At 45.6% G+C, this 18,973-nt stretch overlaps 1 protein-coding gene across 1 annotated transcript in view; it reads left to right on the top strand.

The window, feature by feature from the left end:
* The first annotated feature begins 3,294 nt into the window (after positions 1-3,294).
* Tmem273 (transmembrane protein 273) overlaps positions 3,295-18,973 on the top strand; it is a 33,201-nt gene continuing 17,522 nt past the window's right edge. The window contains exon 1 of the mRNA XM_041663030.1: positions 3,295-3,405. Within this exon, the coding sequence (XP_041518964.1) occupies positions 3,360-3,405 (46 nt within the window). The 5' untranslated portion in view covers positions 3,295-3,359. The remainder of the gene's footprint in view (positions 3,406-18,973) is intronic.

The following is an 18,973-nucleotide window of genomic DNA, read 5'->3' on the forward strand; positions in this document are numbered from 1 at the left end:
TCTAATCACTAGGTGATGAGCTCTCAATCAATCTAACAGCCCACTTTTGCTTTTGCTAGTATCCCTTAACACTGGCAATTGATAGTTCCTCCCACCTTACACTGAAGGTGTATGGGGCAGGGCTGGGGACACAGGAGGAGGGCAGGAGATTCTCTGGCATGATGGAGTTGGAGGTAAGCAGCAGCTTGGGCACAGGGCAGAGCATTGTGATTGCTGAAGTGGTACCCTCTCTTCTGACTCCTGGTGAGGTGACCTCTTTAGCCTCAGGTAAGTTCCAGCTCATTCCTGCCTGTTGAACCTGACTCTGTGAGCTGGGGCAGGCTTTGGTTCCTACATTAAGAAGTTGTGATACTGAGCCCCAGCTGTGTAGGTCACCAGGTGAAGTTCTGACTCTGCTCTCACACACTCATGAGCTAGTGTAGTGGGAGCCACCATGACACCTGCAACAGACACAACCATGGGTTATGCATGACAGCCTTATCAGATAGGGCAGCTACTCCTGCTGGGAGCAGCATGGCACACCAGAAGGGCAAAGCCTCTGTCTTTGGAGGTATCAATCAATCATTGCAGACTCGAGCCCAGCAGGTATCTTCGGGCTCTGTGCTCCATTTTTTTCTCCAGCCTAGCAACCAGCAGGCTTCAGCTCTCCAGCTCAGGAAGTGACAGCAAGTGAAAAGCAGAAGTTGCCGAAGCTGCGTGCCTTCCTGGGTAGCAGGGACAGGTTGTGCCCTGGGAGGAGGGGCAGGAGGCAGGCTGCTGTCTGTGTTAACTTGCCGTGTGGAGACACTTGGAAATTGGAAAATGAGTGTATTTATGTCAACATAGAACCACTTGCTCCATCTTGTTGCTGGGTCTCCTGTCACTGGAGTTGTAGGTGGTGGTAAGCCACCATGTGGGTGCTGGGAGATGAAACTGGGTCCTCTGCATGGATAGTAAGTGCTCTTAACCACCCAGCCATCTCTCAAGCTCCCACAATTTCTTACAGCCCTCTCAGAGTAGGTGAAATATTTTTCCTATGCACCATTTATAAGAAGAATTATTTTGGGGTTCATATGTGTTTAGAGAAACAAGTGTGAGCATTTTAATTGTTGGGGTGTGGGGTTCAAACCCAGGGCCTTGGGCTTGCCAGGCACATGCTCTACCACTGAGCTTCACACTCAATTCTTGCTTTTATTTTGACCTTTGAGTTTACCTAGAAGTTGAACTTGACTCTGTTCTTGTCTGTCTAGAATCCTTTTTTAAAAGCTTTCTCAGGCTTTTTGGGGGAAATTTTTTCCTTACATTGGGCAACATTTGTAGATGGAAGTTCCTGTCCTGCCTGGTCCCACAGCCATTCAGTCCAAAATAAACAGAGGTTTACATTGATTATAAACTGATCTGTTGTTAAGGCTTATTATTAACTATCTCTTATAACTTAAATTAACCCATAATTCTTATCTATGTTTAGCCATGTGGCTTGGTACCTATACTCAGTAAGGCATTCTTGCTTCCTCTGCTTCTGGATGATGACTACATCTCTGCCTTTCCTCTTCCAAGAATTCTCCTAGTCTGGTTGCCCCACCTATAAGTCCTGCCTGGTTACTGGTCAATCAGTGTTTTACTAAACTAATATGAGTGAAAAATCTTCATCATTCCACAGCAGTAGAGTCTCACCATGGAGCCCAAGATGGCCTGAAACTTTCTCACCTTTTTGCAGCAGCATGGCATGCGATTATACATTAAGACCATATAAATTTGCCATTATGTGTGGAGATAGGAAGATAGGACATTTTTAGGCTGCTAAAATGATGCAAACTACATTGCTCCTGATGCAACCGCCGGTTCTTTCATGCCTGGAAGGAGAAAAGTGACCACGCCAAAGGATCTAATGGACATCTGTCCACCACGGTAGTCTGACCACCTCTGTGTAGACATCTGGGTCTCCATCAGTAGTAAGAGGCAGGCAGGATGGTGACACAGGCTGCTGACTGGGACGCTCAAGCCTCGCTTTCACACATACCTCTGTGTAGACTGTGGTTTGGTTTCTTCCTCTCTGGTCAGAACTGACAGTCAACACAGGAGGCTGTGATGGGGTCAGGTAACTGTCACATCCTCAGAGAGCACCAGGAACAGGAGAAAGTGCTGCTGTAGTTGGCTGCCACTTAGAGGTTTGACAGGGGAGCCCGATGGATAAGCCATGTTCTGCCAGCTCAGTCGGAGGCTCCACACTTGTTATTACGTGGATTTAGCACCTAAAAAGTAAAAAGTAACATTGCTTACCCACTGTACTTGGATCCTCAAGTCAGCTGGCTGAGCTGGGAGAGGCAGCGAGACTTGAGGTCTGGGAGCTTGAATAGGAGTCCACACTCTCTTCCATTAGTGCAGAAGTGTCCCACACTCGGACTGCAGAGAGGTCACCATGTGGGTGACTGTTATGAGCAGGAGTCAGGAATTTTGCTTCATACTCTTGCCCTTTAAAGTATGAGGTGGTGTCCCCCACTGATCTATGAACAGATCCTGCTGTTTGCTGTACGGTAAGAAACACACATTCTTCTTCATCACGAGTTCCTTTTAGAAAGCATTTACACCCATGCTTCGATGCTTCTGACTCAGCTCACAACCCTTATCTACTTTCGTGTGGGCATCTAAACTGTCGTTCAGCTGGACCTGGTTGCACACATCTGTAAATACAGCACAAAAAGGTCTCAGCGGATGATCAAAAGTTTAAGTTTAACCTGGGCTACACAATGAGCTATCTCTGGAAAACAAAATGGAACAGGAGTCAAAGATGTAGCCCAGAGCTAGTCTTGGTCTCACATGCTGGAGGGCCTGGTTTTGACCCTAGCAGCCCAAGAAAACAGCCGCCAAGCCTGTCAATCTCAAAGGAGAATAAAAGGCCTCCCAGATTCTGAAGCGCCCGTGGTGTGGCTACAGAGTCAGGGTTGAAGGGGAGGTTGCAGAGGCCAACACTACTGTTCCTGCCCTAGGGCTGAGAGGTTGCTCAAGGTCTGGCTCAAGGTCTGGCTTTTTCTACACAGCAGGCAATGTCCTGCTTTAAGACTTGCCAGCGGGGAGCCTTTGGGAAAGAAATCCACCTGAAGTGATGCTTCAGTCTTAGAGCTATGGAGAGAGCCAGAGTACTTATAGTGACTGCTTCAGCATCCAGCGTATGCTAACTTCGCACTACCCGGCAGACCAAGTAACAGGACTTCCCTCACCACTCCCACCCCCACCCACCCTGCCTGCAGAGGGCCAAGAGGAACCCGCTGCGGCTGGAGCTTCCTTCCTTGTCAGTCACGTGGGGCTTGGCTCCCATCCCTGGAGCTGGGGTTATTAGGCTCACTTGGCAGCTCTCTCGGGAGCCAGAACAGAACACCACCATGAGCTCTAGGGTCCCAACACTGAGAGCCCTTCTGGTCCTCTTGGGTAAGTGAAGTCAGGTGGTGGAAATGGAAGTGGGTGTTACCTCTGCCAGCCTGGGAGCCTAGTGAGCAGAAGCTGCAGAGAACAGCCATGGGCTTCCCCTTTGAATCATGACACATCCCTCAGGATAGAAGGTGGCTTTGTTGACTCTGGTGGACAGTGAGCAATGTCTCTGTTTCAAACAAGTGTTGGCTGGGCTGAGGGAGGAGGGGAGGGGTGGCGTTGGGGGGAGAGTGCCAGGCTATCTAAGAACAATCTGCTTCCACTGTGGCTTTCTTTGTTCATCACAAACTGGGATATGCTTCTGACACTCTGAGTTTCAGTTTCTGACCTAATGAAATGGAAGATAATAATGTTTACTTTGTGGACTCGCAAGAGAATTGAGTTAAACTTAAGTGACCCAAATCAAGATAATTGCACAGCAGAGAGAGGCAGATGGTGCTGCCCCAGTCCTGGTGACTTTGTGTGGAGTGGACCCAGAAGCATCTTTATTTTTAGAAATCACCTTTATTGCTAAGCCCTGAAAGGTAGAAGGATGGAGACAGTCGGGGGTAAAGTGGTCCCAACAGGAAAGAAAAAAAAATATCCAGAGAAGCATAGAGAGGAAACATGGAGAACTGGAGAAAAGTTTAGCAAGATGGTTAGAGATTTTCAGAGATGTGGACAGCAGTGACGGGGATGCAGAGATGTAGACAGCGGTGATGGGGATGCAGAGATGTGGACTGAAATGATGGGGATGCAGAGATGTAGACAGCAGTGACGGGGATGCAGAGATGTGGACAGCAGTGACGGGGATGCAGAGATGTGGACAGCAGTGATGGGGATGCAGAGATGTGGACCACAGTGATGGGGATGCAGAGATGTAGACCACAGTGACGGGGATGCAGAGATGTAGACAGCAGTGACGGGGATGCAGAGATGTGGACCTCAGTGATGGGGATGCAGAGATGTGGACCTCAGTGATGGGGATGCAGAGATGTGGACCACAGTGATGGGGATGCAGAGATGTAGACAGCAGTGACGGGGATGCAGAGATGTGGACCGCAGTGATGAGGATGCAGAGATGTGGACAGCAGTGACGGGGATGCAGAGATGTGGACAGCAGTGACGGGGATGCAGAGATGTGGACCTCAGTGATGGGGATGCAGAGATGTGGACCGCAGTGATGGGGATGCAGAGATGTAGACCGCAGTGATGGGGATGCAGAGATGTGGACCACAATGATGGGGAGAAGTGCTGCTTTGCAGATTGGATGTCAACTGTTGTTTCTTTGGAAGGCAGCTATGCTCACGTCCAGCAGCACACCATCTTTGTTTTTCTGGAAAGACAGCAGTCTTATAATTTAAGATGTGTTTTCCAGAAAACTAAACAAAAATGGAGAGACAAGCAGACTGCTTCCTAAGTAGACAAAGATTCCCCCAGCTGCCCTCCATGTGTGCCTGTGCCAGGCAGGGGCAGCACAGACCTAGATCTTGGGAATTAGCATGTCAAGACAGGCACTCTCATCTACATGTGGGCGTGGCTCCCTGGTAGTGACAGTGATGAGATGGCAGGAACCAGTAAGCAGTGAGTGAAGGTTCTCAGGACAGCTAACTCGGTGTTCCTGCTGAGCAGAGGCTGGAGCCAGCGGAATCTCTCATTTCTGCTTTGAGCCGACAGAAATACAGACCCATTTGCCCCAGGGAACCGGGGGGGGGAGTTGTGAATTTAAGAAAAGTAGTAAATAAAGTAAAATTCCATAAACAGGGAATTCATTGAAGAATTGCAGACAATAGCTTGCAATACTCAGGCTGTCAGACCCTGAAAGAAGTAATAGCATGTGGCAGGTTTTGGTGCTTTTGGGCTGTGAAGTATGGGCTAACATTTACCTTGGCTCAGTCAAGTCCTCAGCTGCGTGGAAACACACCTTGGGTACTCAGTCTCCTCATCTGTCGAGGCAGCTAATGGTCCATCCCACTTCCCACTGAAGTTGAGAGGATTAACCCTGTTACTGCCTTCTGTCTTCTTAGCACAATGTCTCGTGGTGTACACACAGGATCAGGCATTAGGGAGATTTACTGATTTAACTTCATGGAGGCATTTGGTGGGTGGAGAAGAAGCTGAAGCTGTTCACAGTGTTTGACCCAGAAATTCCAGGTCAAAGAATTTACTCTAATAAAATAACAGGGTAAAAGTTTCCCACAGAGGGAATCTCAACGAAGGGATTGTCCGGATGGGATTGGTCAGTGCCCTGTCTGTGGGAGACTTGTCTTGGTGGTTGATGATGTCACAGGGCTCCCTGTGGGTGGTGCTACCTCTGAGCAGGTGATCTGGGCTGTGTCAGAAAGCCTAGCAAACACCAGGTAGAAGTTAGCCACTAAGCAGCTTGTTTAAGTTAGTAAGTTGGCAGTGGTCATGGTGTTCATTACAGCAACAGAAAAGCAAACTAGAGCATTGTCTGAGAAACATTCTAAAAGTCACCTTATTAAAACAGGCTGTGCCATTCAAGGGTAGTATCTGAAATGCATTTGTGTGTGTGCCTTCACGGAAAGGTCTAGTGTTATTTTTATGTCTGTAATATAAACATCCCTAATATTTGCTTTAGAGTCTTTCATTTACGACCTCTTTGCAAGGCTGCTGCCATTCAGTCCCCATTTAATAGTCACGAGAACTGCCTGTTCTGAGCCCTGGTTCTGGATCTGTCTATATTTGAACACTGTAGTGCAGGTTTGACAAATAGCTCATGACACTTGGCCATGTACGGTAAGGTTGCACAGAATCTTCTTGACTCTGGTCACTCCTTCTTGCTCTGCAGCTTTTCCTCACAAGCATGGTGAAGCCCACTTCCTGAGGGTTAACCCGTGTCATGCTTCCCTAAGAGCTGCCCATGGACCTTGTTTGCCTCTCAAATACAACCCAACAGGGGCTGTCCTTGTAGCCAGGCCCATTTGGACAGACGGACAGAGAAGCACACGATGGTGAAGTGGCCTCTCAGAGGTCACAGAGCAGGAAAGTGGCCGCTGAGTTCAGATTCAAAATGGGGCATTCTGACACATCCAAGCTATCCTTTCACAGCCTACAGCAACGGGCCTCTCAGCTCAGAATGGAAATGGGGTCACCATGAAAACACCCTCATGGTTTTTAAAACGCATTGTTCAGATTTCCATTTCAAACTTAAAGAAAAGCGCGAACAACAAGGAGTATGCATATACTCAGAAGGGTTGACTGTTGAGAGCAGTTCACCCCACTTTCTTCATCGGGGGTTTCTTTCTGTGTGCCTTGTTCTATAAATCATTTGAGGCCAGGCTGCATAACATCAGGGCTCTCTTTAAACCCTAGATGCATGAGTGTGTGTTTCCCAAGCCTAGAGACAGGCTCAGCCGTGTGGGTGGAGCTGGAGGGACATCACGTGACATGAAGAAGGCGGGGCACAGGGATCAGATGCCACAGGTGACCACACCTGCACGCTCTGAGAGTGTCTTCCTGAAGAGCAGAGCAGTGGATGGGGGCTGAAGAAGAGACACAGTGCGTGTCCAGGGCAGGAAGTGATGCTGGTGTTCTTATCCTTTCCATGTTTATGGTTCTGAGTGTAAAACTATGCTATGAGATTTTGTGGTCTCAAAGTATGTGGCTAATTAGTATTCAATATTCCTGTCGTCTTTTGTTTACTCTTTATGTACCTGTGATAGGAAAACTATGAAGAGACCCTCCCGCCTCCAGGGTGCAAGCAAACTGTCTCTAGTTTATTTGGAACATTGCTGGGCTATTTATTATACCATTTTGGAAGAACCCCTTGGCCAAGAGTTTTAAAATGCTAAATTTCAGGGCGCTACTGCTTGAGTTTATTTTATTGTAACTCTGCTCCTTAACTTTCCCCAGGGAGCTGTTCACTAATGTGAACCAGAAATCAGTCTGCGTATGTACCCTCACCAATCCTATAGCTCTCAGTAAGTGAGTTACTGACAACAAAACTTACTGCTTCGTAAAGACAGACATCTCAGTTCCTTTTCCCCAGGGCTTTAAACCTATTCTTTACCCTCAAAGAACCAGGATTTCCAGCTAAGCCTTTTAGAACTAAATAGAAGTCTTAAGTTTTATCCTTTATGACTTGTTTATGTTTAGAAGTAGCCTTGTAGAAGATGCAGTGTGCCTGACCGCATCTCTGAGGAATGTGGCATATTCAGTTGAAGCTGTGCATGTATCATGGCTTTTCCACAGTTCTGAATCAACGGGTTTGCATGCTGATTAAAATCAGACACGGTTGAAAGTGTAAGCAATAGTAGCAGGCCCATAACTGAATGCTGATATTCTAATGCATGGTTGAAAATTTTCATTATGAAGTAGTTACTAGTGATTTTCTATATGCATTTATCAGTAATAAAGCAATAAATATGCTTCAACCAATAGCTTGATTTTATTGTTTGAATTATTTTTATTTTCTAATTAAAGATTATCTTACTTCCCTTTCACCAATAACTGGAGCCCCTACATTCTATAGTGATGCAAATAAATCAGGAAAGGCAAGTTACAAATCAGAAAATTCAAGTAAAGTGTATCAAAGCCCTTATTATTCTGTTCAAAAGTCAGAATTATATGCTATTCTCCTGGTACTAAAGGATTGAAAAGAATCTCTCAACATAGTTACTGATTCACAATTTGCAGAAACCATTGTTTTGTATATTGAAACCGCTGAATTTATGACACAGAATTGACTTATTATTTATTCAGTTACAAGATATAATCAGGAATAGGCATCTTCCCATATACGTAACACACATCCAATTTCATATGGGTCTGCCAGGTCCTTTAGCACAAGGTAATGCAGAAATCGATCAATTATTGATTGGAAATGTACTGAAGGCCTCAGAATTTCATAAAGAAAACATCATGTCAAGGATTTTTCCATTACATGGCAACAAGTCAAGGAAATTATTATTATTATTTTTTTTGTTTTTTCGAGACAGGGTTTCTCTGTGGCTTTGGAGCCTGACCTGGAACTAGCTCTGTAGACCAGGCTGGCCTCGAACTCACAGAGATCCGCCTGCCTCTGCCTCCTGAGTGCTGGATGTCAAGGAAATTATAAGGAAATGTCCTACTTGTTCTTTATACAACCAAACACCACTACCAAGTAACCCAAACGGTATTCAAAGGAATGAAGTATAGCAGATGGATGTGTTGCATTTTGTAGAATTTGGAAAACTAAAATATGTATACCACACTATTGATACCTATTCAGGTTTTCAATGAGCAACTGCATTGAGTTTGGAAAGGCTGATTGGATAATCACATATTTGCTAGAAGTTATGGCCATCATGGGTATACCTGCACAAATAAAGACAGACAATGGTCCAGCATATGTTTATAAGAAAATGGAACAGTTCTTTTGCTCATTATAATATAAAGCATATTACAGGTATATCACAAAATCCTACAGGGCAGGCAGATCTACAGAAAGATCAAATCTAACTCTAAAGGATATGTTAAATAAACAGAAAGGGATGATAAATACCCCTAGAAGTAGATTGCATAAAGCATTATTAAATTTGAATTTTCTAAATACTAATGAGACCAAGATGAGATAGATGACGGAGTATTTTCTCTGAATTTGTCAAATGCAAATGAACTAGACATTGTTGATGAATTTTTGACTGTATATATTGTATATAGTCATGTACTTATTATATGTAGTTTTTCTTTTATCAGTTATAGCCTTCTTTTTGTTTTAGACAAAAAGGGGAAATGTAGTGATAATTCATTTGTATTTTAATAAATAAAGCTTGCCTGAAGGTCAGTGAAAAGCAGCCACACTAGTCAGCCATAAAGGCTAGTCAGTGGTTGCACACACCTATAATCCCAGCAGTCACCCCAGTTAGCCATAGAGGCTGGGCAGTGATGGTGCACACCTTTAATCCCAGCACTAGAGAGGGATATAAAGTGGTATGAGACAGGAACTCGCTCTCTTTCAGTCTGAAGATTTCATTAAGGTAAGATTCTCTAGCGGCTTGACTGTTTTGCTTTTCTGATCTTGAGGTTGAACCCCAAAATCTGTCTCTGGGTTTTCATTAGTTGTGCTACACAACAGGGGGATTGCAATCTGCAGCAATTTGTGGAACACTTCAGAATAGCTAGGGGAGTGTTGAGTTTCCAGTTATAGGGACACGAGAAGAGGGAAGAAACTGCCAGTTTTCCCTAGCTGACCATTGCTCATTGTACGTGTATGTTGAATCGTTATACTGTGCCCTATAAAGACATGCAAATGTACTGTGTCAATTGAAAATGAAGACTGAATCATTCCCTTACATAACTATAATACAGTCACAAGCCTTAGGAACTGTAATGCTAATAAAATACTTTAACCATCCGTGAATGGCATTTCAGTATTTCCCACGATGGTTGTTACCACCTTGATGTAGGGGCAGGTACTGCCTGGACTAGCCATATCACTTTAGCCTCCTTTAGGCTGAGATACACATGGACTTGGTTGTTCAGTCCAGCGATGTTTTTGTCAAGCCAACACGGTCACAGCAATGCTCACTTTGGGGTTACCTGATCCTCCATAATGATTGCATTCAAATGACCCATTTTTCTATTGAAAAACAACATGGCAATGCTGTTACCTTCAACTTCATGGATGGAGGTACAGATAGCATGAGAAAGGCTGAAGCACTGTTGACCTTATATTAAAAGACCCCAAACTAGGTCTTGGACTGTGGTCATCAAAACTTCTACTTAAATACTAGATGGTCAATATGTTTAGGTTGTGCTAAATATTGATTGAAGAATACCCATTGGTAATATCTGGTAAGAAGTCCTCAGCATTTTATCATCTGTGTTCTCAGAGTGCTGCCATAAGAAACACTCCCAAGGATTTAAATTGCAGCAGAAACGTCAGCCATCTGTCTTTGTTTTAATGGTGTTGGAGCATCTGCAGAATTCTATGTATTATTATAATCATGAGACTAAAAGGAATACAATATCACTTTAATTACATTCCAGGGCCTAAAACATCTTTCACTGAAGGAGCCAGAGTTATTGAAAGAGAGAGGCTTTCTCCACCCACTGCCTTAATTTATAATGAAAAGATGGCAGAGGCCAGGGTAAAGAGAATTAAATTCGTTTTTATCTTACAAAGTCAAACTCATCACTTTATTCCTTGGCTCTTAGTCCCTGAGATCTTTGTACGAATCTTTCCTGACAGCTTTTCCCTTGCTCCAGTTCCTTGCCAAGACAATGCTTTAGATTCTGCGGTGAGATGTGTGTGAGAGAGAATCAGTGTGTTTGCTCGCCTTTGCTGCCAGATTATCAGGAGGAGTCGAAAGGGAGCCATCCACTAGGGCCTCTTAGCCAGCGGGCGGGTGGGAAGGGAAGAGCCTGGGACAAGTGGGCAGAGCCAGTTTATCCACAGAGCAAGACAGCAGGACTAGCTTTGGGGAGTCGTCCCCTTTTCTAACCCGGTTACTCCCTGGCTTCAGTTTTTTCTTTGGGGTTGGTTGCTGGGTTTTACTATTGACTTTCAGGTGTTCTTTGAACCATATAGAAGTGTGAGTACCATCTTCCAAATCCATGACTGCAGAAAATATTGGCTATTTTAAAGGCCCATTTTTTTTTAATCTTTAAGTTAAAAACTTGAGACAAGTTCTCACTACGTAGCCCTGACTGGCCTGGAACCTGCTCTGTAGACTAGAAGAGTCTCAAACTCATATAGCGATCTGCCTGCCTCTGCCTTCTGAGTACTGAGAGCAAAGGCAGAACTATACCTGGCCTTATTTTTTGTTTTTATGTGTGTGTTTCTGTGTGTATCTACATGTGTGCATGACACGTGTGTGTTTGTGTCTACAGAAGCCAGAAGGGGGTGTCAGATTCCTTGGGGCTGAAGTTACAGGAGGTGGTAAGTCACATGATATGGGTGCTGGAACCAATCTGGAGTCCTCTGGAAGTTCAGCAAGAGGTCTTAACTACTGAACTATCTCTCCAGCCTGTACGTATCTAACGTTGGCGAAGTTTAACTTTCTAGTTTACTTCTCTTTGACAGGCTTTTCTTTTGATAAGAACCCTGAGAAATTTTCACCTTAAGTCCTCAAGATTTCCATCCGATTTTGTACGGTTTCATGCTTTGCATTTAAATCTGTTTTGTGTATGTGGGTGTTTTGTATGTATGTATGTGTTCATATGTGTGTATATACAAGTGTGTGCAGATGTTCAAGTTATATGTGTGAGCTAGAGGCCACTGTCATCATCAGGTGTCTTTCACTATTACCCTCCATTTCTTTTGGCATAGGGTCTCTTACTGATCATGAAACTCATCAATTCAGCTAGGCTTTCTGGGCAGTGAGCTCCTAGCATCCCCTGTCTCTAATTCCCCAACTCTGGGATTACAGGTATATATCACTGTGCCCAGCTTTGGATGTGGGTGCTGGAGGCGTGAACTCAAGGCCTCACGCTTGCATCTGAGAACTTTATACACTATGGTACCACCCCAGCCCCCATGATGCATTTTGGTCCTTTTGTGTGTGTTAAGAATTTATATCTAAGTGTATTATATTTGCTATTGTATTTTGTTGTTATTGGGTTTTTTTTTTTTTTTTTGACCTACAGGTCTCTGATTGCTGAAAAAAAAAAAAACCATCCTTCCTCCATTGACCTGAATCAGTTGCTTTGTCAAAAAGCAGATAGCTGTACTTGTAGAATTGATTTTGGTGCTCCTTTCTGCTGATACATGTCTGTCTCTGCCATGGGAGCAGCCTCAAGTCCCAAGCTACAGAACATCTTTAGCTTGTCCAGTAGTCCCTTCTAATTATTCCAGCCAGGTGAATCTGAAAAGTCTTTGGATATCCACAGAAAAACTTACTGTGCTTTTTGATGTGATTTGCATAAAGGTGTAGAACAATTGTGAGAAATAGGACGTCTTTCTTATGTATGTATCTTCTAGGAACTCACTAATATTCTTGATTTCTCTCCTCAGTGTGCAGTACATGAATGAGTGTGCATGTTTAGACTCACGTCTGAGCGTTCTCGAGTGATTACCAATTATATTGTCTTTCAAGTCTTTCCTCCTTTGCATAGTTGAATGTAAAGAAGCCCCGTTGTTTGCATGTGCGGTTCTGAGTCTCACCACCTTGTTGAAGTCACTTATTCTATGAGTTATTGTTTGATCACTTAGGATTTTCTTCTGACCGTTATATTACATGCAAATGAGGTCAGGATTTCCTCCCACCCCACCCCACGTTCACTCCCTATTCTTATCTTGCTGGCCCGGCTAGGACTTGTAGTATGGAACTGGAAAGAAGCAGTGACAGCAGATCCCCCTGCATTGTTCCTGATCTAAGTGGACCGGTACCTTACTTTTCACCAGTAAGAACAGTGGTTTTTAACCTTCCCAATGCCGTGGCCCTTTATAATACAGTTCTTCACTTTGTGGTGACTCCTACCATAAAATTACTTCATAACTGCAACCTTGCTACTCTTATGAATCATAATGTATTCATCTGATATTCAGGATATGTAATATATGACCACTGTGGGGAATCACAACCCACAGGTTAAGAACTACTGATTACAAGTGCTGTTAGCTGACAGTAAGCTTGCAGATGGTCTCTGTGATAGTGAAGAAGGTTCCCTCCATCTCTGCTTTTAAGAGAGGTTTTGTCATGGATGAGCATAGCATCATAGAACGTGGCCTAATGTACTGCCTTGCTTACATGGTCATGTGACTTTTCTTCTGTAGCCTGTGGGTATGGCAGGTGACACTGACTGGTGTTCAAATATCGAATCAGTCTATGTCCTGGAAAACTCCATTCAGCCATGTTTAATTTTTACATTGACTGATAACGGTCAGGGATTTTGGTAACCGTGATCAAGAGGTTCCGTGTGCTGTTGTGCTGCTGGTGTCTGGATTTAATAATTAGGATGAGGTGGACTTCAAAACATGGGTGGAGCATTCCTTTCTCTTCCATGTTTGAGAATAATGATAAAGAATTGCTGCTAAACTTTTCAATTCTTGCTAGACTCATCTCACAAAAGAGTATGGATATATGTGTTCCTTTGGGGGAGTTTGATAAGTAAGTTCAATTTCCTTAATGTATCTCAAGGCTATTTAGAATATATAGTTCATGGTAAGTGAATTTTGGTAATTTGTAAGTTTTGAGAAATTGGTACATTTTTCTAAACTGGCAAAATTTTATATGTAGAACATTTCATAACACTTTCTTCTTGTTGTTGTTATTATTAATTCTTGTTATTGTCCATTGTGACCATCAGCATCATCTTTGGTGCCTCGACTCTGGAATGATAGTCCTAATTCATGCCTTACTTTGGGAGCGTGTGCTTTAGAGTGTCCTTTGTCAGTCTTGTCAGGATTTCTCAACTGAATCATATTTTCAAAGAAACAATTTCTTGTTTTACTGATTTTCAGTGTTGCTTTTCTGTTTTCAACTCAATTTCTCTCCGATAACCACCCTATCACCTAACTTTCCTCTACTTGCCTTGAGCATCTTTAGCTGTCTGTCCTTGAGTTTCTTGAAATGGTAAATTATGGACTAAAGCCTTTTTTCCCCAAGAATTTAGTGATGTGATTTTCTCTCTCGGGCAGTGTTAGCTATGGTTCACATGTTTGGGTGTGTGATTTTCATTAAGTTGACAAATATTTTATGTCTTTGTGAATTCCATTTTATACATTCATTTTTACTGTCTTTCTTTTTTTGCGTTTAAGCTTCTTAGTTTCTGTTTGCTCTCCCTTCTGTCTTGTTTGCTCTCTCTTTCTTCATACAGGCTCTTTGTATGCAGCTCAGGTTGTTCTTAAACTTATGATGCAGGCTGGCATCAAGCTCGAAGTCCTCCCATCTTCACCTGGAAGCTGGAGTTAGGGAATGTGCCGCCGTGCCTGGAGGAGAACTGGCTTTCCTTGGGACTCTCTTACACCTGTGCTTCTTAGTGTTTCTTGGCTCCTGGGTGAATTGTTTACTTTTCTTGACTCTGTGACCTAATGACCACAGAAAGCAACTCATGAGATAAAGGATGGATTTCGGCTTACGATTTGCCAGGATAGTGTCCATCTTGGCAGAGTTCATGGTAGGGGGATCATGAGGCTGACCAGGCAGTGGAGATACCAGCTCTCATCTGCCATCACCCTTTTTCCCATTGTTCCCCAAGTCTGGGCTCCCAATCCATGGGGGTGACCCCCACTTCAGGGTGGATCTTCCATCTTCAGTTAGCCTTCATGGGATACACCATCACAGACACACCATAGTACATCTCCTAGGTGATTTTGAACCCTGCTGAACTTGTGACAATGAGGGTACCTTTAGCTGCAGCTTTTACTAGTATCCGATCTGAGATATATCACACAGGAAATTCAAGGGAATCCACTTTCTACTTATTCCAGGAATCTCAGAGTCCTGGGCACCCTGCCTTCTCTCTACCTTTCAGGTCCCACTTGCATTTGTTTTGGAATATGGTACAGAGGGATTTTAGTTATTTTAGTGTGACTGGAATAAGGAAGCACATTCCACCTTCCCAGACTCAGAGGAGCACACTGAGGAGGGGGGCTGATTTGGAGTAATACTATCCTAGAGGGTGTTGGTGTTACCAGATCTCCATCAAATATCCATGATCCCAGAGGATCCTGAAGGGAAGAAATGCCCCACGGGGGGTGGGGTGGCTGAGAGGCTAAGAGCAGGTTGCATAGATCAGTCAGCTTTCTCGTCAGCTCCCAAGCTAAACTGTCTGAGCTTCCTCCTAATCTCACATCCAGACCCTCATTTATCTACAAGAACTGCTTCAACTGGTCTTTTTATTACATTTGATTCCATTAGATTCTCAGCAGGGAAATCCTGGGTTTGCTCACTCCTAAGGGTCTGCCTGGTGCCCAGCTGCGCCAACCCCAAGACTGGCCAGAACTGTGCAAGAGCCATCAGGGCCAGCACTGGCCCCTTGAGACCCAATTGCACTCCTCATGCACGCCTTCTCACAAGAAATAGTGTGCAGGCCAAGGCTAAGAGTGTGGCCCAGAGGTTGTTTCTGTCACAGCTGATGGCCAGTCAAGGTCTAGCTTCACTGGAGAATAATGCTGGGCAGGACGGGCCCACTGTTGTGTGACAGCCGCCATTGGCAGCTAAGCAGAAGTAGGAAGGGTCCTGGAGAGACTCAGTGAAGAATCTTGACCTGCCTTGGGGCACTGAACATCAGGGATTCCTGTGACATTGACAAGCCCTGATCACTGAGCCATGTGTGACCCCTGATGATAGGTCAACTCTATAATGGTCTGCTTCCTATGCTGGTGTGAGACCTTCGCAGAACTGGGTTGTCCCAGGTTCATACCTAATATCATTCATATGCGGACATGTGAGCCTAACAGTTTCTGTCTCCTCCTGGGATCAGTCACCCAGAGAGGACTGTGTTCTGAGGTCCCAGATACTGTAGGCACACATACATGCACACACACGCATGCACGTGTATGTATGTAAAATGCAAAGGCGTTTCCTCTTCTTGATCTTGCCAGGAAATATTTGTGAAGTTCAAGACTTAGGTCAGCACTCAGTTGTGGGGAAGGGCATGTGTGGGTATGGGAGCCCCCAAATGCAAGCAAAGGCATGTGTGAAGACAGGAGAAACCTCAACATAGTGGTTGCCCTGGAGACGAGAGAGGGAGGGATAAGTTGCTTTTATTTCCAGCTACCAGCAGACCAGATATCCAGAAAATAGGGTCTCTTCTCCCCAAATGATGGAGATGGAACATGATTTAGCATCAGCCAGAAGTCTAGAGGAAAGCCAAACTTGGGCAAAGGATTCTGTGAAGTATCTACGAGCAGTATGCCCCATCTCCAGTTCTGAGGGTCTGGGGTCCCAGGCAACTGGGACCAAGCCCCGCTTCTTTCTGCTCTGCCATGCTGCCTCTGGAAGCGTTATAGCAAGACTTCTCTCTTCAAAAGGGGACTGTGGGTTTCTGAGTGAAGGGGTAGGGTGAGGCAGGCACAGCAAGTGTCTTGAATTATAACTTAAATATTTAAATACGGGACACACCCTGAGCTCTGCAAACATCAGGAGCTGCCTTTGCAGAGACACCTAGAGCAAGGTGCCCAGGGCACAGCAGGGTTCACTCAACAGCCTCGGTTGGTAAACAGAGGCAGATGTGGATCTGGCAGCCTTGCCCTGGGACTGCTATATGGGCTGCTAGCGGCTGCTTTCTCTGCAGTGTCATGGCCCTTCACATGGGCCAGGCCAGCTGTCATCCCACAGCTCTGCTGCCCTGAGTCTGTGCTTCCCTCAGCAGGTCCCTCGGGACTCTCGCAAAGCTTCCCAAGGCTGAAGAGTACAGTATGAATATTGCATGAATAATAATAACCCCACCACTTAGCGGTTATACAGCGCTTCCCTCTTTCCTGATACTTTACCATCATTAATTAGTTATTCTGCACTGAGGCTGCTTCCCTGCTCACTGCCAAGAACAGCCCCACAAAGGCAGCTCTGAGCTGAAGCTCCAAGATGGGGTTGCAGGCCTTTCTCCTCTTATAAGTGTTTGCCCTTGCTGGGAGCACTGTTCTTCCCGGTCTGAGGACTCCCTTGAGAGCCCCATCTTTCTCCCACCAGGACGGAAAAAGACAGTCTCTAAGTGGGTAGCTTGTTTACAGGTGCAAAGACAGCTGTTGCCTGCCTCTCACTTGGGGCACACATAGCCAGGGGATTCACACAACCACACTCTGCCGGTGGCACCGAGCTCAGCACACCACCACGCTGAGCCCAAAATCACTGACAGAGTGGTGGGCAGCAGAAGGGGAATTCCAGATTCTGAGTATCCTCCATGTGCCTCTCTCTACCTATAACCTCCTCTCCTCAGGTCACAGGGAGGCTTGCAGGCACTCACTAATGGGTTTGGACATGTAATATACCTTTTCCCTAGTGAGTGTGGGCCTGGTGAGGGCCAGAATCCTTTGGAGGGCACTGCCTACCTTGCTAACATCCACCATGCTCCCCTTCTCCTAGTGTCTATCCCCCCAACCCAGGCTTGCAGCCACTCCCTTGCCAGGTGTGGTTAGAACATGTCTTTACCTCCTGGGAAGAATACACCCAGACCCTCCCAGGACTCCCCAGTTTTGCAAAAGTTCTCATTCAGACTCAAGCCAGCTCCCACCTCCAGCCCCTCCATTAGTCTGAGAAGCTATCGATTGCTTTGGCTGCTGTAAGCTGAGTGTTTGGATCCCAGTGTGTGAATCTTTAAGAATTAATTAGCCAAGATTGCTCGGGAAAACAGTATGGGCCCAGGTTTTGATGTTGTCTGGTCACCCACTGTTATTATTCCCCTCTTAATTATGGTACTATTTCTGGAAGGCGGAGGCGCTTGCTCATGTTTCATGGCCTCCTCATCAGTCTGGTGGCCCTCTATGGCTTCCTGTTTCTCCCTCCTGCCCAGGGCAGCCATGTCCTAGCTTGGCAAAACACAGGCAAGACCATGCCCTCCGGCCCTCAGGACTGCAACAAGGAGACCTGGGGGACTGTCCTATGCTTGTTTGAGGTCACCATGACAACCTCTAAGAGCTAATACCCCATTGAGCTACCTCTTTGGTTCTCACATTCCCAGCCCCTTCTCAAGCCTCCTGGCCCTCATCCTTGCCTCCTCCTCTGCCCTTGTCACCCCTCCTACCCCTTTTCACTGTCTCCCATTAGTCCTATCTTTAATTAAACTGTAAGCTTGTAGAAGTTTCCCAACACCCCAGGCAAGGTTGAGTGTCCCCTTGACTGTCTTTGCTGCCCAATCACTGAATGTATGGACAGACCGTTCCTGTGTGTGACCATACCCCCGCCCTGCCCATCTTCCTGAGCGTCAAGTTCAAGGGTTTGGCTAGGTGTGTGGATTACGAGATTGCTCTGAGTCCTTGGGAATTCTCTTGCCATAGGTAGGGCTCCCTGGGTACCAGGGACAGCCATCGTGCCCCCTTGCTGCCTGTAGCCCTCTCTGCCTGTGTGCTCTGTTCTCTGCTGTTTTCTCTTGTTCTGATCTGTACCGCTCTATCTCCAATCTTGGTCCTTTCAGAGAAAGACTGGGGCATACCGAATCATGGGAGGATGTGGGGACATCCTGTTTACTTAAAGTTGAGGGGCTAAGTAAGGTCTGGTTGTGATATGAGAAAGGGTGACTCAGGAAAAGCTGCTTCTGGTGGTTTTGGGGCTCGTGATAGGGCGCCTGAGGTTTCTGTAATTTATGGCATCACAGAAGGTTCTAGACCCCAGTGGAAGCCACACAGACACGGGGAGTGAAGAGCCCACATAACTCGGGCCAGACAGTATGTCCCCAGTGTTCTAATGGGACAAAGGTTTCAACATAGCACATAATGGCAGACGAGTGTCATTGTCACGTTCAAACAGCCCTGTGGAGGGCTAAAAGGGACAGGGCTCCTGGCCTCGTTTTTTCTTAGATGCCCACCTACTCATGAATAGGCAGGAAGGGGAGGAGCTACTGCCACACTCACACCGACCTAAAAGGAGTGCTTTGTGCTGGGCTCTGTTTTCCGGCTCTTCCTCCCTGCACTTCTGGTGAGTGCTTCTTACACACTTACAGGGTTGTGTGTACCCATTTTCCCAGGAGAAAAGCAAGGCTCAGG

Source organism: Microtus oregoni, unplaced genomic scaffold, assembly GCF_018167655.1.
Source record: "Microtus oregoni isolate MIOR12 unplaced genomic scaffold, Mior012 000013F_ref0000133, whole genome shotgun sequence".
Lineage (NCBI taxonomy): Eukaryota > Metazoa > Chordata > Mammalia > Rodentia > Cricetidae > Microtus > Microtus oregoni.